The sequence below is a fragment of the Aethalodelphis obliquidens genome, unplaced genomic scaffold (assembly GCF_003676395.1).
Source record: "Aethalodelphis obliquidens isolate GAN/ISIS:26980383/991018 unplaced genomic scaffold, ASM367639v1 scaffold1, whole genome shotgun sequence".
Lineage (NCBI taxonomy): Eukaryota > Metazoa > Chordata > Mammalia > Artiodactyla > Delphinidae > Aethalodelphis > Aethalodelphis obliquidens.
The window spans coordinates 82,696,761-82,720,675 of record NW_020837945.1 but is presented as its reverse complement, the minus strand read 5'-3'; the positions used below and the strand labels follow the sequence as shown (position 1 = coordinate 82,720,675).

The 23,915-nt window shown below is 57.0% G+C and overlaps 2 protein-coding genes across 13 annotated transcripts; one reads left to right on the top strand and one right to left on the bottom strand.

Moving 5' to 3' along the window:
- Positions 1-102: 102 nt before the first annotated feature.
- FAM131A (family with sequence similarity 131 member A) lies at positions 103-9,439 on the top strand. 7 transcript variants are annotated; one of them, XM_027110098.1, is made up of 7 exons: positions 103-804; positions 2,016-2,076; positions 3,063-3,205; positions 5,372-5,465; positions 5,700-5,882; positions 6,039-6,155; positions 7,679-9,439. In XM_027110098.1, the coding sequence occupies exons 4-7, from the start codon at positions 5,396-5,398 to the stop codon at positions 8,152-8,154; spliced, it is 846 nt and encodes a 281-aa protein (XP_026965899.1). In that variant the 5' UTR covers positions 103-804; positions 2,016-2,076; positions 3,063-3,205; positions 5,372-5,395; the 3' UTR covers positions 8,155-9,439. The 7 variants fall into 7 exon arrangements, with proteins under 7 accessions (XP_026965899.1, XP_026965881.1, XP_026965923.1 ...); XM_027110080.1 differs by lacking the exon at positions 2,016-2,076; XM_027110122.1 differs by lacking the exon at positions 3,063-3,205.
- CLCN2 (chloride voltage-gated channel 2) lies at positions 9,338-23,734 on the bottom strand. 6 transcript variants are annotated; one of them, XM_027110022.1, is made up of 24 exons: positions 23,382-23,719; positions 20,974-21,130; positions 20,700-20,831; positions 20,228-20,356; positions 20,008-20,141; positions 19,825-19,902; positions 19,657-19,735; positions 19,429-19,554; positions 19,247-19,331; positions 19,055-19,156; positions 18,103-18,187; positions 17,810-17,965; positions 17,357-17,426; positions 17,008-17,118; positions 16,575-16,788; positions 16,116-16,249; positions 15,701-15,873; positions 15,467-15,581; positions 15,176-15,249; positions 14,884-14,943; positions 14,703-14,741; positions 14,426-14,530; positions 10,077-10,163; positions 9,369-9,945 (listed from the first exon to the last, which is right to left on the bottom strand). In XM_027110022.1, the coding sequence occupies exons 1-24, from the start codon at positions 23,454-23,456 to the stop codon at positions 9,751-9,753; spliced, it is 2,715 nt and encodes a 904-aa protein (XP_026965823.1). In that variant the 5' UTR covers positions 23,457-23,719; the 3' UTR covers positions 9,369-9,750. The 6 variants fall into 6 exon arrangements, 5 of the variants coding, with proteins under 5 accessions (XP_026965830.1, XP_026965823.1, XP_026965861.1 ...); XM_027110029.1 differs by lacking the exon at positions 14,884-14,943 and having other exon boundaries at positions 9,338-9,945; positions 23,382-23,721; XR_003433426.1 differs by lacking the exons at positions 9,369-9,945; positions 10,077-10,163 and having other exon boundaries at positions 14,452-14,530; positions 15,176-15,292; positions 23,382-23,731.
- Between the last annotated feature and the right edge of the window lie 181 nt (positions 23,735-23,915).

Sequence of the window (23,915 nt, the reverse complement as noted above, 5' to 3'; positions counted from 1 at the left end):
TGCTCCCTCTGGAGAAGGGGTCTGGGTAGGTGGGCAGCCTCCTTTCCAGAGCTGGCACTGTAGCACTGTTCTCTGTAACTTGGCACCCCTCTTGCCTCTTCCCCTGTCCATGATCGGGAGGGCTAGGGAGTCTTTCCTGGAGGGTTGGCCTTCAAAGTGGACATGGTAAGGCTCACTGTTGATTAGGAGGGGAGAAGGGGGACACAGCTGTGGGTACTTCATAGAACACACTTGCCTGTCTCGGCTCCTACCAGAATGTGATGCAGACTCCTGTGTGTGAAGGCCCTGGGTTTCAGGCCGTCTATAGCTGAAACCTATGGTTTGAAGGTCTCATCTTGAAAAGAGGAGAACCCTGGACACAATGAGGTTTTCTGTCCCCATGCAGTATGCCCGGTAGCACGGGCCCAGTGAGTCTTTGTCCGTGCCCCGTCCCTTCGGTTCCCACCCCTCCTGCCTTCAGGTCACTCCGCAGTCGGGTCTGGGAGCAGAGGACGAGCTTTTCTCGCCGGACTCGGCCCCAGACCCCATCTGTGTGGCTGTGACGTCCGCTTCGCCCCGCCCGCTTTGGGTGGTGACGCGGGGGTGGACACGCCCCCGCGCTTACGTCACCAGCCCGGTTCCCTCTCCCGGGAGCGTTGGCGGACGCGCGGCTCCCACCCCCTCCCCTCTCACGGGCTCTCCCCTCCCCGGTGGCGGCCGCGGCCCGACCCTCTGCAAGGCGATGGCCCGGGCCCCGAGCGCGGGCTAGCGTGCCTGGGTGCCCGGCCATGGGCTGTATCGGCTCTCGGAGCCCGGCGGGTCAGGGTAAGAGGCGGAGGCCGGGCCGGTGCTGGGGAGTCTGGCTGCGGCTGCCCGGTGCGCGGGCCGCGGGGCGGGGGGGGCCTTGAGGAGGGGGCTGGTGTTGGGAGAGGGAGGAGCCTGCACTGGGGAGGCGGGCCCGGCAAGAGGAGGGAGCGGGCCGAGCCGGGAGGGGGCTTAGCCGACTCGGGCTCGCTCCTAAAGGCCTGCTGCCTGCCTCTGGGCTTTGCGGGGTGGACTCGTGGGCTTTCCGCCTGACTCCCCACCGCTGAGGGTGGCAGGAGGCGCACAGCCTAGAGAGGGACTGGTCAACCCTCTCCAGCCCGTGGCGACTGGCCTTGCACGCCCACTCACGATTACCCCCCTCTGCCTACATCTCTCCTCTCACTGTCCTGGGAGTGGCCCTGTGCTGGGAACCTGCCTCTCCGAGCTGTGTCCCAACCCCCTTCAGGAGGTAGTCTGGAAACGCTGGCCATGCTCCCTACCACGGAGTTTTTGACTAAACTTGTTACCTGCTTTAGAGTCTGCAGGTTGATGAAGTGGACCGCGGCCCCATTTGGGGGCACCTGTGAGCACCTGATCACCTCTCACCTCTTAAAACTGTTTTAGTTCCCTTACCCCACTCCCAACGGAAACAAAAATCACCCTACCCTGTGGAGGGAAACAGGAGCCCAAGGGAGGCTATCAAGGCATCCTTCCCACAACTGCTGATCCCTGCTTGGGCCTTGGTTCCCACAGATGGTGGTGCACGCTGGGGCCTGGCCGTAGTTCTAGTGTCTGAGGTGGGCCAGCCTGCTTAACTCCAGTGTCATGGATTTCTCCATGTCTTAGGCCAGGCAGGAGCTTGTGACATTGAGGGCTGGGTTTGGAATGGGTCCTGGGCTTTCAGGGCAGGTGGTCAGTCACACAGGCCTTAGTATGTGTGGTACTTGAGGTTCTTTGGAGCTAAGACTCTAGCTGAGATTTGTACTTTACTTGGGTTCACATGAGGAATTCTGGGATTTGTAGTCCTAAATTAATCTCATGACTTTTGAAGCTGAGAAGCAGCAGGCTGCTCTGATTCCTCTGGCCCTGCTAAGGCTTAGAGTTCAGGAAGCCATCCCTCCTTTAGTCAGGAGAGTTTGGCTGACCTCATGACTAGCCTCAAGAGCCCTGATTAGGTACCAGCTGGCAGCCAGGGATGGCCTGTAACCTTGTGTCTTCCTTCTGGTTGGTAGCATTTCTGGGGACCACCAGCTGGCTGAGGCTCAGGGACAGAGACGGCTGCTCCAGCTAAAGGTCAGTTGTTATGTACATTGCCTGTTGGCACTGTCTAGGGGATGAGCCTCATCTCCCTGAGCTCCAGAGAGCTCAGCTGGGCCCTGGCACTCCCACCTCCTCAAAGCCATGAGGCAGAAGTGTTCTCCTTATGTGACTAGGCACAGGTTCCAAGTGGGGAGGGGACTGGCTCAGCATCCGGAGCCAAAATAGGAACAGAACTGGGAGCTGAGCCTGGAGCAGTTCTGGGCTTTTGGTTCTCTGCATCAACACAGCCAGCATGCCTATGATTTCTGTGCTGGGCAAAATGTTTCTGTGGCAGCGTGAAGGGCCTGGAGGACGATGGACTTGTCAGACAAGTCGCAGAGGTGAGATCAGGGACGCAGATGTGATTTGGGAGGTGATGGGAAGCTGAGGAATAGGATGCTTATGTGGCAAGAGGAAAATTACTCTGGCTTAGATTTTGGGAACCAGGCTGAAATAGGAGCAACCAAGTTGGGGCCAAACAGGGCATTAAGAAAAAGCCTTAGGGGACTGGGGCGAAAGTCAGAAAAAATCACGGGTTTGTCAGAAAAGAATAGTAAAGGGCTGCGCACAAGCTGTGGCTGGCGAGAGGAAGGAACCAGAGCAAGCCTGTAAAGGGTCCAAGTTGTTGGTGGTGATGGTGGTGGAAGACTGTGGTGTGCTTTCCAAGAGGAATGGGTAGGCTGAGAAACCTGAGAAAATTCCGAATTTATCAAAGATTAGGTTTCATACCTAGGGCTTTGATGACACGATATATCTTGAGGAGGATGGTGAGGAGTGGCTGCCACCAAAGGGCCCCCGGAGGCCTGAAGTTCAGGGCTGTGGGATGGGGGCTTTCAGACTTGCGGAGCGCTCCAGGTGGATGCTTATATTCTGGGAGGTGGGGGAGGTGGTATGGAGAAATGGAACGGCAACCCCGGATGAAAATGGGGATCTCGGCAGAAGTGCGAGCCCCGCTGAAAAGCCTTCCCCCCACCCCTCAGTGGCCTCGGATCCGGCGTGGGCTGTGGAGTGGATCGAACTTCCTCGGGGCCTCTCTCTATCTTCCTTGGGATCTGCTCGGACCCTCCGAGGCTGGAGCCGGTCCTCCCGTCCTTCCTCAGTGGACAGCCAGGACTTGCCAGAGGTGCTGGGCCCCTGGTTTTGGTAGTGGGGAGGGTGTGCCGCACCCCGCTTCGCCAGCCTACTCCTGGCTCCCTTTTCCTGCGAGCGAGCGGAGGCGCTATCCGGCCGGCGGGGCCCCAAGGCCGCCCCCATGCCGGTCTGCTCTGCTTGGCGCTGTGCCAGCGGGCGGGCTTTCTTGCGCCTTGGGCCCTGACGTCAGCGCATCCCGGGCCGTATCCCTGGAGACCCTGTTGCATGGTGATGGGTTGCCAGGGAGACATACACCTTTTCTCTGGGCCTGGGCCGCAGCTGCGTGAGCGCAGGCAAGGATGGCGGTGGCTGGGGGGAGTGATGGGTGGGAGGGGGGCGAGTCAGGAAACACCCACCAGGTGCTCCTCCCCCCAGGCCTGGCCAGAAGCTGCCGGCACCACCCTGGGGGCGCTGTCAGCCAGGTACTGAAGGGGAGGGACAGGGTGGGCCTGAGGTCAAGGGGCAGGTGGAGTCCCTCTTCTGAGGGGTGGGAACGTAACGGAGGAGAGCTAGGCAATGCCGAGGAGGGGGTGTGTGCCTCTGACTTCATTCATTCATTGAGGGAAACGTTTCCCCGGGCTGCCAAGGGGCGCTGAGCCAGGGGTAGGGTGGAGGTAGGAACCCAGGTGAATCAGACTCAGGCTTTGCCATCCCAAGATCCCTCAGGAGAGATGCAAGGGCATCGCTGAGGTGGGGCTGCAGGCATGCAAGAGGACAGAGAGAGAAACTGGACTGAAAACGTAATGGGAGGTGGCACTTGAGGGTCAGGCCTTAAATGGTAGGGAGCATTTTGTCAGGCAAGGATGGCATTCTTCGCCCAGGGGAAAGCTGCGTTCCTTTGCCTGGAGGGAAGGTGGGGAAGTGGACTTTTACTGGGCAGAGGAGATCAGTGGTGGATTCCAAGCAGGCCTGGAAGGAGGCCGGGGCCTCACGGAGTGGGTTCCTTCAGTGCCTGACTGTGAAGCTTGCGCTTCACTGGGCCTTGGAGGAGTCCAGGAAAGATTTTAAATAGGGACATATTGTGAGCAGTTGCACTCCAGGAAAATTATTTGTTTACATTTATACTTTGCCTCATTCATTCAGCCTATGTATTTTGAGCGATTACTGTGTACCAGGCGCTATGTTAAACACAAGGGTGCAGCAGTGACCAAGAGAGACCAAATTCCTCAAAGAGCTAAAGATCAACAAGAAATAAGGAAACACAGGAAATAGACCATAATGACACACACGGGGTACGTCGATTGAGGATGGTGGCTTGTTACAGACTACAGAGGGAGGATGGACTACTGGTAGGGTGGCCAGGAAGGCCCTCTGAGAGAGTAATATTTCAGCCAAGACCCCAAAGATGAGAAAGAGCCAGACAGTCATGGGAAGGGGGGAGGGGAACACTTACATACACAACATTCTGGGCTGAGAAAACAGTGTGTTCCAAGTCTCAGCGTGAGTTGGAACTTGGGGGACCACCACTTGTGCTAATCTGGGCAAGGGGCACTGAGGGCTTGCCCTTGAGGAAGGGCAGTGGCAGTGGGAGTGGAATGGTTGAGGGTACTATAAGAGACAGTTTGGCGATGGAATCATTAGGTCTTAACACCAGATACGGGTAAGCAAGATAGGGGAGAGCTGAGGTTTGGAGCCAGGCTGAATGGGCGAATGGTGGGGTGATGCAAAGTCAGGAAGTCTGGAAGCAGGGCCAGATATGGGGAGAAGGTGTTGGGCTTGGTTTTGGTCATGCTGTAGGCTCTAGAAACAGCTAGAATGGGGGTTAGAAGACTGAGAGGAGGAGAGGGGCAAGGGAGAGAGGACCTGAAGGGAAGTCCCTCTTCCCATACCCTTGTCCCCTCCTCTTTGCTCTTCTCAAAGGCCCCACTCCGTTTACTTGCCAACCTGCTTCCCTCCCCTCTGCAAGCTGGGACGGTGGAGGGTTAGCTGCAGTTCTGCTTCTTTGGGCCTGACGGAGTCTCTGTTGCTCCCTGGGAGGACACAGTTTGCTGATCCTGGCTTCTTACCCTCTTACATATCCCAGCAGCCACTGGGACATCTGAGATGCTCTCGCATCTCTTCTCGGCTCCCACATCCGCTTGATGCCTTGGGTGGAGTACGGGCATCTGGGGGACACTGCTGTCAGAGGGGCACTCACCCTCTGATGCTGTCACCCAAGGTGAATGTTGGAGACACAGTCGCGATGCTGCCCAAGTCCCGAAGAGCCCTAACTATCCAGGAGATTGCTGCGCTGGCCAGATCCTCCCTGCATGGTATGCACCCTCTCCCGTGCCTCTGGCCATTTGGTCCTTTCTTTGCCCTTTTGCACATGCCCTTGGGGACTGGATCCTGTGAGCTCTTGCTGGGATCTCCCTTTTCCTCTCTTTCTCAGATGAATCCCAGCCTCCTCCTCCCACCCAAGGGCACATGTGGACCCTACCACTTCCCTCCCAGATGCTCCCTGGTCTTTCCCCTTACCAGCTTTCCTCACTCTGGCCCACCTTCAGGTATTTCCCAGGTAGTGAAGGACCACGTGACCAAGCCCACTGCCATGGCCCAGGGCCGAGTGGCTCACCTCATTGAGTGGAAGGGCTGGAGCAAGCCAAGTGACTCGCCCGCTGCCCTAGAATCAGCCTTTTCCTCCTATTCAGACCTCAGTGAGGGTGAACAAGAGGCTCGCTTTGCAGCAGGTGGGTTTATCAGGGATGCTCGTGTGCCTCTCCTTGGGCCTGATGTGGGGGTTGGAGTCTTTCTACACCCCTGTGTCTACCCTCTCCTGTGTCCAAGCTGAGCCCTAGTCTTAGTTCATCCTCTCTGCTAAACGAATTCTGTGTCCTTCCTCTCAGGAGTGGCCGAGCAATTCGCCATTGCAGAAGCCAAGCTCCGGGCATGGTCATCAGTGGATGGGGAGGACTCCACCGATGAATCCTATGATGAGGACTTCGCTGGGGGAACTGACTCAGGTGAGGGGACATCCCATTGCTAGTGCTGCCAGCTGGGCTGGAACTGCCTGATAGGCCTTGTGATTCAGAGCTTGGCCTTTGTTTTGGAAGGGGAGATCCAGAATGTCCTCAAGCTGTGGAAGGGGAGAGGAGAGGGACAGACTCTGTCCAGGCAGTCCTTGACATTCAAGGGGCAGGTGGGCTATCTACGCTTGTGGGTGGGCAGTCAGCAGTTGGAAATGGAGTGGTTCCTCTTTCACAGGTGCTGAGCCTTCTCTGCCTGTCTGTGCAGTTGGGCTTTGCAGTCCTGAAAAAAAAAAAGGCCCAGGGCTTCCCTGGTGGCGCAGTGGTTGAGAGTCTGCCTGCCGATGCAGGGGACACGGGTTCGTGCCCCGGTCTGGGAAGATCCCACATGCCGCGGAGCGGCTAGGCCCGTGAGCCATGGCCGCTGAGCCTGCGCATCCGGAGCCTGCGCTCCACAATGGGAGAGGCCACAACAGTGAGAGGCCCGCGTACCGAAAAAAAAAAAAAAAAAAAAATAGGCCCAGAGACCTCACTGATACGTTCTCAGCAGCTGCTCTCTGAGAGGGTCCGCTTCTGGCTGGCTGTGGCAGCGCAGAGGAGCCGCAGTGCAGCAGCACAGCTCCTCACAGGGCTGGGGCCCCAGGCAAACAGGAAGGCTTGCTGGGCCTGGACTGCCCACAGGGCCGCTGGCTCCAGCTCAGCATCCTTGCCTTCCAGCCAAGGCCTGCCTGTGGACCTTTCTCTGGGCCAGGGCATGCAGAGGGGACCCTGCGGGGGGCCGTGCAGCTGTGCAGAGGCCCTCCTTTCATCTTCCATTCTCTGAACCACATGGCTGACTTTCTCTGTAGCTTCTGGGCTCAAACCTCACAGGCCACCTTCCCCCCCCCCCTTTGCCTTTGAAGATCATTGCCTCCGCCCACCCTGACCCCTCCAGCTAATTAACAAGTTCTCCAAGGTGGGCAATACATTAGAGCAGACTGGAGACTGCTGCTGTGGTCTAGAGGGGACTGATTTGGATGCCTGAACCACAAGCGTTTTTGTTTAATTGAGTTCCAGGCTTGCTTTGACTCCTGGTATAATGATAATAACTAACATTTATCCAAGGCCACTACTAGCCTATGTGGAATCTTTGTGCAAATTAGAAAAAGGCATGTCTTTATCTGGTGGGCACAGACCCATGCTAGAGCATGTTGCTTGGTGGGTAGAGTGAGTGCTGCATTTCAGCCCTCACTCACTGCCTTGGACAGGCTCCCCTCGTGCAGTGAACAACCTGCACCATGTATGGTATCCCTGTATATTTTGTTTCATATGGTGTACCAGAGTCTGTTGTTCTCTCAAGAACCCTGTAAATTTATAACCCCCAATTCACCATTAAGGGAATCGAGGCACTGAGAGGTTAAGTGACTTGCTCCAAGTTACTCAGCTCCTGTGAGGGTGGAGCTGAGAGGATGCGGCTTCCATTCCAGGTTGGCCAATTGAAGTGGGGCTAGCAGGGCTGTCTTCTTTCTCTCCCCCTGCAGACATGACTGGGCAGCTGCCCCTGGGGCCCCACCTCCAGGACCTCTTCACCGGCCACCGATTCTCCCGGCCTATGCGCCAGGGCTCCGTGGAACCCGAGAGCGACTGCTCGCAGACCGTGTCCCCAGAGACCCTGTGCTCTAGTCTGTGCAGCCTGGAGGACGGGTTGTTGGGCTCCCCGGCCCGCCTGGCTTCCCAGCTGCTGGGCGACGAGCTGCTCCTCGCCAAACTGCCCCACAGCCGGGAAAGTGCCTTCCGCAGCCTGGGCCCATTGGAGGCCCAGGACTCGCTCTACAACTCGCCCCTCACAGAGTCCTGCCTTTCTCCTGCTGAGGAGGAGCCAGCCCCCTGCAAGGACTGCCAGCCGCTCTGCCTGCCGCCAGCGAGCAGCTGGGAACAGCAGCGGCAAGCCTCTGACGTAGCTTCTTCTGGGGTGGTGTCCTTAGACGAGGATGAGGTGGAGCCAGAGGAACAGTGACCCAAATCATGCCCGGTGGTGGCATGTGTCCCCTGGCCGCTGCTGGGGGCAGAGCCTCTGTGCCCAAGCACGGGCGAGGCTTCCAGCAGAGCTCCAAAGCCTGGAGGGCTCCTGGGAGCACTCACTCCTCCATTGTGTGTTTGCATGAAAGTGTTCAGAGGAGGCAGGGGCCAGGCTGGGGGCGCATGTCCTGCCCCCACTCCTGGGGTTTGCCGGGGGTTGCCCGGGGCCCCTGGGGCATGGCTACAGCTGTGGCAGACAGTGATGTTCATGTTCTTAAATCAAAACCACCACGTGCACATTTCCCCCTTGGGTGATGTGAACCCCTATGGGGGCAGCTGTGACTGGGCTGTGTGGGGTGGAGCGGGAGGGAGCCCTGCCTCCCCACCCCCTCCCCCTGCCTCTCCTCTGCTTCTCTCCTCACCTCCGAGTCCATGTGTAGTGCTTGACAGAATTGCCCCCGCCCGGGGTGGGGGGTGGCTCTGACCCTCCTGGAGCCTCTGGATTGAGCTGTCCCCCCAAGGGCCCCTCGCCCAGCTGGGCTCGTGCTGTGCTTCACCTGTCCATCATCTCTAAATCTTCTTTTTCCTAAAGAGGGGTCTTGGTCTGTTCTTTCAGTCGGATCTTCTCTGGGAGGCACTGGAATGATGAAGGCCTGTACTCTCGGCCCTTTCCCTGGCCCCCCTGGCGGGGTCTGGGCCCTTTCCCAGCTACTTGTAGGACATGTGGGCAGGGTCCTGGTGGCTCTCAGCCTGGGGGCTGCCCCATTCACTCAACAGTTCTCTTTAGGGTGGAGCTGGAAGACGGGATGGCTCTGGTTGCCACGGAGCCGTGATTTGGATGTTCTTCCAGAGAGGGCCACGAGGGGGCCACACAGGTGGCCGGGCAGCTGCCAGCAGGAATGGTGCCAACGAGTGACAGTCATGAGGGAGCGTCTCTCCTTGGGGAGGAAAGAGGGTAGTGCCTTTCTTGGCTGAACAAAAGGCCAAAGCTACCTTACTGGGGGACTGCGCCCCAACCAGGGTGTTGATGGCAAGCGGTGGTGGTGGCCTCTGCAGACCCTGCGTTCCACGGACAGCAGGCTCTGGAGTTTTATGGCTGTCGGGGGGGTGGGTGGCTGCTGAATGTGGAGCCTTGTAGGCTTTGGCAGGTGAGAGGGCCCAAGGTAAGAACAGGAGCCGGTGGGCACAAGCATTCTACATAGAAGTGGCTCATTAGGTGTTTATTTTGTTCTATTTAAGAATTTGTTTTATTAAATTAATATAAAAATCTTTGTAAATCTCTATGTACATCTGGTGACGGGAGGTTCCAGTATAAACCCATATTAGTTCTACCCCTTCCCTCAAAGGGGGAGCAGGGGTCCAGTGAACCCACCCCCACCCTGTCAGGGCAGTGCTGACCTTCCTGCCCTTGGAACATTTGCTGCAGGTGGGCACTGGGTCAGATTTCAGGTAGGATGAGCCAGGAGATGCTAGCACCCCAGGTCTGGAAGCGGGGCTGGAACTCCTGTTTTCCCAAGGCAGAAGGAACAGGAGAGCTGCAGGATCTGGGTCGACAGCCATGGCCACTGCCATCCCAGGCCACCCCTTGAGGGGATCACTGGCACTTGTCGTCGCTGTCAGAAGGACTGCCCTCCCGGGGGAGGCCGTGGCGGGAGCGGGGCCCCCAGAGTGCATGCACCTCAGTGGTCTCTGTGTCACTGCTGCTGGTGGCACTGTCTCGGAAGCTGGCGAGGGGCGGCCGGACTTTCACACCCTGTGCTGTGACAGAGCCCTCGATAGCCTTCCGGAGCTGGAAAGGTGAGAGGATCAGATGTGTGGACTCGGAGCTCCCTGCTCAGACTCCTCCCCAGCACTTCCCCAGGTGGCTGGACATAAGCCTCTGAGCCTTTTTGGAAGTGGAAGTGGTCACTATCATCTCACCTCCTTTAGGGTGACAATTCCAATGAGTCTGCCAATACTGGTGACGTAAGCATGGTCCACTCCCAGCAGTGAGAAGATGGTGTGAGTCTGCGGGGTGGGGAGAAAACACATTGGACTTGATGTGTGAGGGGACAGCTCTAGATTATAGGCCAGAGGGACCCAGAACAAGGTGGTGGGGGGCAGTAGAAGGGGTGAGGATGGATGGTGAGGAAGGGGACAGAACCACTGGAGGAAAAAGAACAATAGAATTTCTGTAACCAGGCCTCAGAAACTTGATAGTGGGAATCTTTATGTTGCTTACATTGATGGAGCAAGGGACAGAGGAAGGCTTCTTTGTCCCACGTTAGAAAGGAGGACAGAAGAGAGAACAACTGTTGAAATACGACATCAGATGATTGGCCAGGCACTGGGCTAGGTCTTTCCTACATTAACATTTAATTTCAGTAGTGTCCTGAGAAGTAAGTATGATACCCATTCTACAGGAGAGGCAACATGAAGGTCAGAGCTGAAGTGACTCGCTCAAGGTCACCAGGAAGAAGTGGCCTTGCAGCCCCAGCTCACTTTTCATCACATTATAGAAGGAGGAAGCACAGCACGTCATCCCATGCAGCTGTCCAATTAGTCATGGACCAAAGTTCCACACGCACCCCACTCCCCCTTAAGGGTATTGGCCCTGAATCCTCTGCCCCTAACTCACCTCTGCGGCTGATACATGCTTCCCATCGGCTCTCGGCTGGCCAGTTTTGGTACCCCTCCAATCTTGGCCTGCAGCACTCTACACCTCTCAAACAGTTTGCCTTTTCTGGGGCCCAAGTAGCATCCCGGGTCCTTTTGAGATGTAGCTTGCAGTCCAGGAGGACAACAGTCACGCCCATCCCCCCATGTTTTTCTTGCTTCGGGCCCTCCCCCCAGGTTTTCGAATGTAATCACCAGGGTTCAGAAATTGTCAGGCAGTTCCCCTTGTGCTCTAAGTGGATTTTCTTGGGCCAGATGTCTTGAAAACCACTCTACTGACTCAGCAGTTCCTGGAATTTTTGGCCCATCATTTATCGCACTGTTTTGAGTTTACTTGTAAGCGTTTTGGCTTAATATTTGAATCAAAATGGGCATTAATAACCCAGCTTCCTGAATACCACTTACTCAGAACTCACTGTTATCATCTTAACACTTTAAAAATGTTTTATTATACAGTGCTAAATTCTCCATCTAAGACATAACAGTAATTATAAAAGGAGATAGAAGTTCAGTTTTAGAATACACTTTTCTGTGCTCCTTCCATGCCTACGTCATAACTGTCATGTGGTTAGCAAGTTCCTCCTCATATCTAACTTGAATCCTATGTGCTACAAGTTATCTTTAATTTCTTCATAAGACTTCAGAGGGAAACATATCGTTATATTTCCTGTTTCAATAATCCCTTAGCCTTGCCTTATCATTTAATAATCCCTCTCAGCTTCTCCCAAGGATCCTATTAAATAGTTCCCATTGATTTTCTGTTCTCCACAATCCTAATCAGAGTGAGCTTCTGGCAGACTATATGCTTTTTAGATTTCCAAACCACTTGTCCCACTAAGCCTTACTGATTGACTTTCTGAACATCCTGGCCATTCCCCCCAACCTCCTCACCATCCTCGCCAGACAGGGCTGCAACATCCTAATGGGTTCTGCTTTCTGCCTCCCTTCCCTCCAACTTGGCTCTGTCATACTAAGAGCTTTCTCAGACTTGAGTTAGACCCCAGACTCCCCAGAATGGCCCATTAAGACCCTTCCCAAACTTGCCTCAGCCTGTCTTTCCAGCCTCAGATGCCGCCAGCCACCCCAGCTTCCAGCCTCAGATAATCACTCATCCTCTTCTGAGAACATCCATTTCTTCCACGCTTCAGCCCTTCCCTCACGACACCATCTTTTAAAGTCTCCTGTTGTTCACTTCTCAGTATAAGTAGTAGCAGTAATTCCTAACATGTATCGAATACTGACTATGTGCTGGGCACTGTTCTAAGTGCTTCACATGTTGTCAACTTTAATCCTCAGAAAAACCTATGTTGGCACAACGATCCCATTTTACAGAGAAGGAAAGTGAGGCACAGAGGCTAAGAAATGTGACAAGGTTTCGGGTTCAGCCCGCTGGCACTCTAGCTTCCCCCCTCCACCCACTGCTGCTCTGCAGGCGGCCCTGAATGAATGAGGCACTCTGATGGTACGGGGACGTACAGTGGCACAGGTTCCTAAATAGTCTCCAGTGTATTCCTCTTCCCTCTGCATGTTCCTTTCCTGGACTTCACGGGGCTACTACTTACTGACTCCTCAGGCCTACAAGGACATTTTGAATTCTCATCTTGTATGTTCTTATCACTTTCAGTTCTTTATACTTTTGTTAGTTGGTTCCTCAAAGGCTTCATTTCTTCCTCTGATTTTTAAGTTTGCAACAAACACCTACTTTGTTCTTTTTCATTTTCATTTAATTAGACACCAGGGAGCCCACCGGAGGGCCCATACTTCTTGGGCTTGGAAACAGTGAATTGACAGGGAGAGGGTCAGTTTTGCCTTCCGAAAGAATCCTGGGATTGGGGCCAGGAAATCTGGCCTCTGGGCCTGACTCTGCTATATTGACTCGGGCAAGTAACCTCCTCACTGCCTCAGCTTCCCTGTGTATTAACATGGTTAAATCCATAGGCTTTTGGGTCAGACCATCTTGGATTCCAGCCCTAGTTCTGCTACTTACTAGCTGTGTAACCTTGGCCAACCTGCTTAACCTCTCTGAATCTCAATGTCCTCATAAAAACTAGAATAGAGGGGCTTCCCTGGTGGCGCAGTGGTTGGAAGTCCGCCTGCCGATGCAGGGGACGTGGGTTCGTGCCCCAGTCTGGGAAGATCCCACGTACCGCAGGGCGGCTGGGCCCGTGAGCCATGGCCGATGAGCCTGCGTGTCCGGAGCCTGTGCTCCGCAACGGGAGAGGCCACAACAGTGAGAGGCCCGCGTACCGCCAAAAAAATAAAAAAAAAAACAAAACAAAAAAAAAAACCAAAAAAACTAGGATAGAAAAACTAGAATATCACAATACCCATCTTACAGGGTGGTTGTGAGGATTAAATTAAACATGTGAAGAGCTTAGCCCACTGCCTGGCATGTAGCAGGCACTAAAAAAAAACACGTCAGCGTTATCATCGTCATCGTGTGATGTCTGGAGATTAAGTAAGGTGATAGAAACGCTTTAGAGGTCTTAGGAAGAAAGGCTTTAAATAAAAGCCAAATGTATTATTCACAGGCCTATCTTCTTTTTTCCTTGCAATTGCACTGCAGTTCCCCACTCACCCACTCATCTTGATCCGAGGTCTTTACCCAAAGGCTTATACGTTCCTTTATTACCTTTTGCTTTTTTGTTTTTGTCCCCTGTTCTTCCTGCCCTGCTTGTCTGCACTAGGCTGGCTCTTGGGCACAGTTTGTGTCTAAGCTAGCTGCCCAAGCTGCAGACCTTGGGAAAATTCCTCCTCTTCCCCTGTCTAATGTGCTCAGAGGCTTGCACGTTAAATCTGTCAACAGTTTAGCTATACCCCCCTGGTTTTTGCCCAAGCAGCCTGCTGGGTGTGCCTGTACTCCCTGCCTTCGCTCAGAGGCTTGAAGGTGCCCAATGATGCCGGCTGCGCCATTCTTGGGGGACCCGAGGCAGTCCTGCAAAGACAGCCCCTGCCCTCTGTTAGCGTCAGCCTCACCCACCGCCAACCTGTCTGCACTCCAGTTCTCTCTGCATTTATGCAGGCCACTGTGCCCTTCTGCTGAGCTATCTTCCTGTGTCTCTACCAGTTTTCCTTTGGCCTACACTGAGTCAGACTTTCTGGGGTCTGACATTCCAAGCCCCCCACTAGGCACTTCTCATCTTTGTTTATCTCGTCTCTGCAGTGTCCCCAATCCTACTTGGATGTTTGTTCGCTTGTTTATTAGATTTTCTTATCCTGCCTATTTCTCACCCATTTTTTTCAGCGTGGGTGTATCAGCCTTGTCAGGCGCTGGCAGCCTCCTGCCTAGCTCTGACTCTAGAAGGTCAGAGGCCTTCTGGCTTCCACCCAGCTCCAGCCCTGTCTTTGTTGCCGCTTTGGTCCAGAGTTCCCTGGGGGCAAGGCTGAGCAGAAGAAAAATGATGCTTGGCTTCACCATAGGCAGGAAGAGGCTAAGGGGCCCCGCTCCTGGCCTCCCATCGTTTGAAGCAATGTGTTTGAAAAACATCTTAGCACAGAGCCCACTCTCTCCTGTCTCTTTTTCCCCCACTGGCTTGAGTCCAAACTTGTGGGAGGACTTAGCTCCCCACCCTGTGCTCCTGAGAGCCCAGGCGGCCCCGGGCCTCTGGCCCTACCTTGTGCAAAGAGGTCCGCTCCACCAGCTGGAAGGGGGCAGGGTCAATTTTGCAGTCGCTGAAGTTGACAGGTTCGTCTAGTTGCTGCTCCTCCCACTCTAGAATCTGAGGGGACAAGACTAGGAGGGTTAGGGAGAAAGTACCAAAAGCTGCTCTCACCTCCTTGAAAGTTGGCCTGCCCTTTTTCCTACCCCATGGTCCCTCCCATGGGGACAGCAGCCAACATGATGACTGAACACACTCAGGAAGAAGAGTCCAGAGTCCAGTCACACCTTACCTCCTCAGGGGTCATCTCGCCTTCCAGGTCCGAGTCACTCTAGGAGAGAGGAAGGAAGGTTGGCAGCTAGGGGCTTGGGGGAGGTGGTGTATCTCACCAGCTCAGGGGAAGCTTACCCTGCCTAGAGCCCGGCCCTCCCTGTCTAGTGCTCCTGAGCTGCAGGAAGAGAGGGAGCACTTACCGCCAAGGAAATTCGGACCCGCTTCGGCTTGCGTTTGTCACATTTTTCCGACTTCTCCAACTTTGTTAGCGCCAAACCAGAGAGAAGAGGAGTTGATGTTATAGGGAGGAGGGAGGTGAGGGAAAGTGGTGGGGCTGGGAGGAAGGGCACAGTGCAGGGACAGCTGATATCCAGGAGGGAAGAAGGGCAGGGAGAGTGGAGGCAGGCACTGCAGGGTTAACGGACAGGTGGTCTCAGCGTCAGAGAGAGAGCTGGAGAGAAAGAGCCAGATGGAGAGGCTCTAACCACTCACCTCTGAAGCAGGCTCGGGGGGCGGACTGCCACAGAAGAGGCTTCTGAGGGCGATGCCTGCCTGCTCCATGTTCCCTGTGTTCCCAAACACAAGGCCCTGAGGGCAATGTCATCCTTGCTGGAGAGGATCAGGAGAGGTGAGGAGGGCAAGGGGAGAGGCGTCCTGGTTCTGCTCCTGGCCCATCTGGGCAGCCTCTTAGCTGGGATGTGCTCCAGTAAAAAGGTTGGGCAGGGACCCTAATGCATCTCCGGGGCTGGTCTCTGGCTCCGTCATGCTAGCAGATGGGCTCACCTGTGGGACTCTCCTTGAGGTTCATGGTGTTGCTGGGCCCCCTCTTGAGAGCAGGCTTCAGGGGCTTGTGAGTCTCCCCCCGTGCTGCAGGGAAGCCCGAGTCTTCTGTGTTCACCTGCACAGGCAGGAAGGGGTTGGGGAGCCCATGGCCTTGGACCACCTCTAAGTCACCCTCCCAAACACAATGACATTTAGGAAGTCTGGGTGCCCCTGCCATGGGGCTTCTCCCCTCACCTGGAAGAGGAGGGAGGTCTCAGGGCTGGGGGGGCTCTCCTGATCGGAGGGGGAAGAGGTCCGGGCAGCTCGATGCTCCTGCATGTACTGCCGCCGGCGGGCTGGGCTCAGCTGAGCCCCCAGCAATGCCACCACCTGTGAGCACTCGATGGAGCCCAGGAGGATCATGGACTCTGGAGAGAGCAGGTGGGAGGACTCAGGAGCTGGGGTGGGGCCCTCCTACCCCCCTGACCTTCTCTCACACCCAGTGTGGGGCCTTGGACACAAACCACACTTCCGAGGGAAACCCTGGCTGGGTTTGCTAGCTTACTGCCTTTGGAACCAAGGAGACTGGTCCTGAGCTCCTGCCCCTCCCCCTTCCTGAGCAGCGACCCAGGCAGATGACCCTAGCACCTGGGCCCTCTCCTGGTCTCACCAGGGGACTCTACTAGGGCCAGCACGCGGCCCTTGGTCCTGTGCAGTGCCAACCGCAGGTCCCGGAAGGTGCAGCTGAGGGCCACGTGGGGAACATCCCGCACCATGATGTCCTCCACTCGCACCCGGTACTGCCTGAGAGCAGAGAGAGGCACGTGGTTTGCCATCAGCATGGGGAGGGTAGCCCGGAGCACTACTATCCCAGGGCCGTGAGGAAGGCCCCAGAGGCTATGGGGACAAGGGCTAAGGGCCGAGGTGTACCTACTGCCTTCGTTCTGATGGGGTGGGTCAGCCACAGCTCCCCCAGGGAGTGGACAAGGGCAGCTCTGGCCAGGAGGGAGCAGGGTGGCTGGTCTCCCAGCCTCACTGGCTGAAGACCTTGCTGGAGGTGGGTGGGAGGGAGTCCTAGGGTGGCTTCTGCCCCTCAACCGCTCCCCCCTTGTCACCCAGTCCTCCATACTGGTGGCGGCCCCAGCCCAGCTCGGGCAGATAGGGCAGTTTCTTGATTCGGATGATGCTGTCATAGAGCGAGGGCTGTAGGCTCTGGGCAACGGCGTTGGCCAGGATGACGGCGATCATAACAGGCAGGATGTGGGCGATCTGGCCTGTGAGCTCGAACACGATCACGGCCGTGGACACTGTGTGTGTCACTGCTCCTGCCAGCGCAGCCGCCCCTGGGGACAGCCACCCTCAGTCTCCTCAGGGTGCCCAGGCCCCAGATGACGCCACCCGCCAATCCTGTAGGGACCCTCTGGGCTGCCCAGTACAATCCTGGGAAGTGGGCTTCTGCTGCCGAGAGAAGCCTGGTTTCTGCCAGCAGGGGGCGCCAGAGCCTCTGGCCCTGTGGCCCAGCCAGGGGTTTTCCAAGACAACGGGGGACCTGCAGCACTCACCCACCACTGCATAGCCTCCAGGCACGATCCGGTAAGTGCTGCCATCTGTGTGAATCCCGTCTGGGAACCAGGCAGCCATGCTTTCGCCCACCAGACGCCCAAATGCTGCTCCTTCAGGGAGGGGGGTGGGAATTGAAACAGGTAGTGGAGGGGGTGGGCAGGGACACTAGGAAGAGAGAGGGTCAGAGGGTAGGGGAGGGGGCCAGTGGGTCATTCAGTGCAGGGGACTGCCCTGCGGGGGGCGGGGGCAGGGGCAGGTACTGGACCAAAACCCGCTCTCAGGCAGACAGGGGACAGCCAGGGTGCAGCCAGAGGGTGCAGGCTGGGAGAACCGCAGCTGAGGACTCACCAATAACAAAGACAGGCATGAAGGCCCCGCAGGGCACTGGGATGGTGGTGGCCAGTGCAGACATCCAGAACTGCAGGCAGGAGGTCGTTCAAACAGGTAGAGGCACCTCCAGGCCCCAGGCAGCTCCCAGCTCCACCCCAGAAGCCTACCTTGCTTATCAGTCAGGCACAAACTTCCCAGCTATCTTGGAATCCCCCAGAGGTGAAGGAAAGGAGGACTCAGGCACCAGGTGGCTTGGGTTCAAATCCTCACCCTGCCATCTAGCTGTGTGACTTTGGGCCAGTTACTTAGCCTCTTTGTGCCTCGACTTCCCATCTTTAAACAGGGGTACTGATAGTACCTTTCTCACAGCACTGTGGTGAGGCTTAAAGGAGTTAACATACGGAAAGCGCTTAGAACAGTGCCCCGCACCTAGTAAGCTTATGTTGGCTATACATATGTAAGGAGCCCCACCTTCATGAGAATGAAGATGACCAGGGTGAGGAAAACGTTGGCGCGTGGTGGGTTCCAGGCCTGTGAGGTTCCGGGTGGCTCAAGCTCCTCCATCAGGCCCTGGCGGACCCACGTCCGGTTGTCAAACAGGGTGACCAGTGTCTCTTTCTGTGAGAGCTGTAGGTGAACAGGGTGCCTCAGGCTGGGGGACAGACAGGATGAAGGAAAGGGGCCCACAGGAGAGCAGGGACTGTTGGCTTTAGAAGGGATGCATCCCAAGAGAAAGTACAAGTTCCTGTTCTGCCTGGGGTTACCTGTCCGGCCATGAACTGTCCAAAGCCAGGGGGGAAGGTCAGAGTAGAGATGAGCAGGGTCACCAGAGCCGGGAAGAGCAGGCGTCTAGAGATGTAGATTTCATAGCATCAAATACTTACTACAGACTGGTGATAGGCTTGGGTGCCCTCACGTACCTCAGGGCTGAGGTCACAGCAGGGCCTTGGCTCTTAAATAAAAGCACACAGTTCTGAAAGAAGGCCCCCTTTGCCATCCATGATACGACGTCTCTGAGGGTGATGGCCATCCAGGGTTATAATGAACCCAAATGCCTTTCTGTTGGCTCCTGACTTCCTAAGTGGGTAGCACCAGCAGAAAATTCATCCCCCCAGCCCTCTTTGGACACCTCTAAGCCGTGACGCCTCCCCTCACACTCAAGTTTCTTCTGCCTCTGTCTGATTCTCCGAGGTGACTTAACAGGGAAGGTCACACAACATATACTCCAATAAAGAGGTTAAAAAAAAAAAAGAGTGAAGGTCGGTGTTGGGGGAAGCCGGGGTCACTCATGAAGTTGACCGAAGGTGCCAAAGGCAGCAGGTTCAGTTGGTTGCCCCTTCCCTGAAGGACGTCAGTCCCAACAGAAGTCATGTCTCAGGCCTCCCCACTCCCAATCCTCAGGGTCACAACTGAGAGAGCTGTGCTCCATGAGGGAAGAACTAAGACCCAAACATTCTCCAGGGAGCATTGCTATCTGGGCCAGGCCAAGAGCCTACAGGAAGCCTTAGCCTTTGATCCAAAATGCCCTCTGCCACTGACTAAAAATCCCAAAGTGCCAATTTTCAGGTAATTCAAATAAAAGTCAAAACGTTCAGTCTGGAAAACACCACTGAGTGCCTGTTTTTGACTGGGCCACTACCTACCATCTCACCTGTCACCCCCCTTCCCCCAGGCCACGACCCTCACACAACACAAAGTGCCCCAGAATCAACTCACTTCTTCATGAGGAAACGGTTGATGGTCTTCTGCTTCCTCATCACCTGGACAATCTTCCGGTTCAGGTAGACAAAGAGCGCTCCCCCGAAGCCACTTGCAATACTGGAGAGGGAACAAGCACCTGGGTGAAAGGAGGTCTCCCCTCTCTTACCTCCTCCTCTCTGACCCGCCTCAGCTCCCTCGGCTCCTCACCCAATGACAGCAAAGGCCGGCAGCTCCTGGAGGTCGAAGGGGAAGTCAAGCCGGAACCGGGTTTTGAAGAGAGCCGTAATGGTCTCTGAAGGGAAGCAGAGTAGCAGAGGGAGGTGGCTGTAGCCTCGGAGGTCCCCACCTGAGCCATTTCAGGGCTCCTCTCATGCCCCAGGTCCCCCCACCTTCATCACGGTTCCAGACTGCCAAGACCCGGAAGATGAAGGCACTGAAGGTGGCGGCAAAGAAGCCCCGCCAATAGTTCCGCACAGCGAAGAAGGTAGAGGTGACCTCGATGCTGAAGAGCACACCTGCGGGGGCGGGGTGTGGGCAAGGAGAGCGCCCCTTGAGGCCTGGGCCTGGCCTATCGTCTCAGACCCAAGGGCAGGGCTGGGGCTGACCTGACTGCCCACCTCCAATGGGTGCCGCAAAGCAGCAGCCCACTCCCACGGCACAGGCAGCGGCCAGCATCTCTGTGTTCCGGGATTCATTCTGGCGAGAGCGGTGGAAAGGGGAGTCGGCGTTAGTGCGGGCTCAGCAGCCCATCCCTCCCCTCTGCCTTCTCCCAAGGTCCCCCTTACCTCATAGATGCCCCCAAACAGGGAGAGGAACTTGCTGAGGAGAGCAGCACACATGCTTGCGATATGCACAAAAGGGCCCTGGGAGGTGGGGGCAGGTGGTGAGTGGGGAAGGGGCACACCCTGACCTTGGCCTGGCTTCTTCCTCCACTTGATGGACTCCTTTATTCCCCAACCTGCACTTACCTCTTTGCCGAGGGGCATCCCACTGCCGAGGGCACAGGTCAGCCCAATAACCTTAGCTACGAAGGTCTTGAGGGTGAGGTATTCCTTGAGCACCACTCCCCGCAAGATGGTCTTCATCTCGGGGATGCCGGACCCTGGAAAGGCACAATCCCAGGACAGTCATTTGATGTGCCGGTTTCAGGAGGTCCCTTCTCCGCCCTCTCTTTCTCTTCTATTGTACCGACAGCCTGAGGAGCCAGGATCTGTGTGAATCCAGCAGAGAAAGTGATGAGGACGACGGGGTAGGTGACCCAGGCCAGATACTGGAGTAAGAGGTTAGTGTTCAAGCCCCGGGACATCCACTGCTGAGCTGTGGGGAGAGGATGTGCCATTGGAGCTCCGAAGCGCACACCCAGTCCCCTCCTGGCCACTGGACATACTGGTGTGACAAGGTGTCCCAGGGAATATCACACAGAGCACAGGCACAAGGGGTAGGGAGGGGGCTAGAGGGCATGCACGGAGACAAAGATCACTATAGGTAAGAGGGTCAGTTGGATAGGCGTGGCAACAAGTTGTGGCCTATGGGAGTGGCAGTGATTATGCCTGAAGATGGGGCACTCAGGCTGGCCGGGGGAAGTGGTCAATGGACAAGTGTGGCATAAAGGAGGCAGGTTGGTTCTCCCTAGCCCTTCCCCACCAGCCCTTGTCCTCACCCTGCAGGCAGGCAGCGATGGCATAGTCCATGGCCCAGCTGACCAGTGCCATGAGGAGCCCCAACAGGACCAGGAAGATCCAGTCTTCACCAACCCTGGACACTAGGAACTTATGGCAGTGTACAGTACAGACTGGGAGCAGGGAAGGGAAGAAGGGGAGGCTGGCACCAAAGTGCTCCTACCCCTGTCCCCCCACCCCCCACAGGCAGCTCTAATGGTCTCGGACCCCCTCAGCACAGCACAGCCAAGTCCCCTGTCCCAACCCAGGTCTCACTACGGCATCGGGTGCAATGGCTCTGTCCGTATTCCAGAAGCTCTGGGGCAGCCCGAGGGGAAGGTGGACCCCTCCAGGGCTCGGGCCCTCCCAGACGGATCCGAGCAGCTTCCTCTTTGGCAAAGGCCCCAAGGTCCTGAGTATACCGGCCATACATCTGAGAAACAGGGAAGATGGGGGTCAGCAGACATGGGCCGAGTGGGGATGGGGGGAGGGCTCCTGGGGCCTCAACTCCCCTTCTCCCAGTCCCCACATTATATACCCCTTCTTGAACCCACACTTCCCACTTGGGCTTGGGGTGTGGGAACAATGCACACTGCAGATCGTGGGGGCTGTCCTGGCTGGAGTGATGGGCACAGCCACGGTACAGGGACACAGCTCTGGGGGTGGCAGAATAATCGGTCCCCTTCTCACAAGCCTGGGGAGGCACGGAGCACTGAGGAGGAGTGGGAGGGAAGGCCCCAGAGGAGGAAAAGATGGAAAAACCTACGGCAGTCTGCAAGTGGGAGGAGGGAAGGTCAGAGAATAGGGGATGGTCAAGGGCATATGGGTAACAATAAGGGCCTCATGGAACCGGGGGCAGCTGTGTTGGGCCTAGGAACAGGCGGGGCCCCAATCCTTATCACGTTCCTGCTGGGCCTCTGGCTTGGAACCGCCTCAGCTGCACCCTCCCACCCACCCTAATCCCCTTGTCCCCATTCTCTACACCCACCCCCCACCAGCCTGCCAGCCCAGCTGGGAGTGGAAAGCCTCTCTGGATGGGGAGAGAGTGCTTGGTGGCCTCAGCCCCATTCTGGAGCTGCCCTGAGACCAGTGGTGGGTTGGGGGATAGCAGAAGCTGATGGCTGGAGTGTGACCGTGAATGCTGGGGTGATGGGATCCGAGAGTGGCTGAGCAGTGGCTAGACCTGCCAAGCTGGGTGTGTGTTGGGGGGCAGGGAGGAGTAGATTCCGGCTGCCACCCGCAGAGCTTCGGGACACAAAGGGCTCCTGTTGGGGCTGGGGGGGGGGGGGGGAGGGGGGGGAGGAGAGAGAGTGAGGGGGGGGGAGGGAGAGAGAGAGCTCGAGCGCAGGAAAGGGACGAGAGGGAACCAGTGGGAGGAGAAAGAGGGGGAAAAGAGAGTCCAGGGGAAAGGGCAGAGAAGAGAGAGAAGGAAACCAGAGGGGAAGAAGGGAGGAGGAAAAGAGAGAGAGTAGAGTAATAAAGAGGCAGACAGCGCAGGAGGGGGAGGTGAGTGAGTGACAGAAAGACAAAGGGATCGGAAGGACAAGAGGGAGAGGCTGGAGCAGAGAGTGCCAGGGAGAGAGCTTGACCCTGAGAACTCATTCCAGAGATAGAGACTGGGTGAAGGAGATGGAGAGGTAGCTGGTGCCTGGCTTGCTAGACCAGCGTCCCACGCAGATTGACAGACACATCCCACCCTGTGCAGAGGCTTACCCCCTACCCTCGCTCCACCCTCACCTTTGCCACCTCTCCCTGTCATCGTGTTTCATCCAGTCACTCTTTCTTGTAACTGGGCACCTCCTAGCCTCAGATACAGCCTGGGCCCCCTTCTCCTGGAGAAGTTCCTTCCCTTACTCCTTACTGGGCAAATTCCGGCCCACGCTGATAAAAAAGAGTTACAAGGCCCACTCCCTTCCCTAGAGTTTGGGTCCCCCACCCCAGTGACACAAGCAGAAGCAAAAGGTTTCTCAAACACTAAGTTGCAGTGGTGGCTGTAAGTCGGCGCAGATCCCCAGGACCCCTGCTTCTAATGACACTGAGGGACAGCCCTGGGGTGGGGGTGGCTGGACACCCAGGGTCAGATGAGCAAAGGTCCCAACTCCTGCTTGACCCATCCTCCCGTAAGGCTCCTGTGCCCCAGGGTGGCAGGCCACATTTTTCCAGAGAATCCACTGAGGGGTTCCTGCTAGTGCTGGATTGCCAGCTCCCAGGGGTAAGGGCCAGAGCTGGGTTTGGGTCTGATCATCTTCCTAGCAGTGCCATGCCCATAGTGGAGACAGAAGGAATGTCTCAGATGGTGGAGACTCAGTGCAGAAAGAGAAAGTTCAAGCATGTGAGTGGTGCTGGGAAGGGGTAGTAGGGTGCTGAGACTTGGAACCAAGTGGCAGTGGGGAGGAGCAAAGAAAACGTTGGTGGGGGGAGTAAAGGGAAGGACACCTGGAACAGGCACCTGAAGTCCTTGTCGTCTGCAGGCCCCCAGCCTCAGCCAGAAACCTGCATGCAGCGTTCCACCCTTTAGTACTCCAGGCTCTCAGGCCCTCGAGCCTCAGTTTCCCCAGCTCAGAGGGCTGGGGCGGGCTTAGGGTAGCCCCCCCCCGCCCCCGTCCCCGTCCTCGCGCTTCCACGGGTAACCAGGAGCAGCGGTCCGGGAGCACACTCCTCAGGGCTCTGCTGGCTTCACTTACCAGGGTCTGCTCGTACTGCAGCGCCCGTGGCTCCATCCCTTCCTCCGCCGCCGCCGCCCCCGCCGCCGCCGCCATCTCCGCTCACAGCCCTCTGGCCTCCCGCCGCGGCTCGGGCTCTGGCCCGGACTCGCCTCCCGGCCCGCAGAGCCCGCGCCCACACCCGTCCTGTCCCCGTAGCCTGGGCGGCCGAGTGCAGAGTGCGGCGGGCCCCAGGCGGGCGCCGCTGGCGCAACCTCCCGCTCTCGTCCCCGCCTCGGCGGGCGGGCCGAGGGCGGTGCCCACCGTGCTGCTCCGCCCGCCGGCCCATCTAAGGGAGCCGGCCCAACGCGGCCGGGGTCCGCGTTGGGGCCGCCTCCCTGGCTCGGGAGGGGCGGCAGGGGGCGCCTGGAACGCGTGAGCCCGGACCCAGTCTCTGCCGAGGCGGGTGGTTGAGGGCGGCGCCCGGGCCAGGGCGGGGGCGGGTCCACTGGCACGTGGAGGGGCCGGGCGGGGTCTGTGGCTCTCCGCGCCCTGCCGGGAGGGGCGGGACTCGCC

Excerpts from the sequence above, each read along its gene's own strand:
- FAM131A (XM_027110071.1), top strand. The coding sequence starts at position 2,906 with ATGGGGGCTTTCAGACTTGCGGAGCGCTCCAGGTGGATGCTTATATTC. Across the intron at positions 5,883-6,038 it reads AGAGGCTCGCTTTGCAGCAG|GAGTGGCCGAGCAATTCGCC; the intron begins GTGGGTTTATCA and ends CCTTCCTCTCAG. Across the intron at positions 6,156-7,678 it reads CGCTGGGGGAACTGACTCAG|ACATGACTGGGCAGCTGCCC; the intron begins GTGAGGGGACAT and ends CTCCCCCTGCAG.
- CLCN2 (XM_027110022.1), bottom strand. The coding sequence starts at position 23,456 with ATGGCGGCGGCGGCGGGGGCGGCGGCGGCGGAGGAAGGGATGGAGCCA. Across the intron at positions 19,157-19,246 it reads CCGGCCTTTGCTGTCATTGG|TATTGCAAGTGGCTTCGGGG; the intron begins GTGAGGAGCCGA and ends TTCCCTCTCCAG. Across the intron at positions 15,582-15,700 it reads AGACCTCCCTCCTCTTCCAG|GTGAACACAGAAGACTCGGG; the intron begins GTGAGGGGAGAA and ends CTGCCTGTGCAG.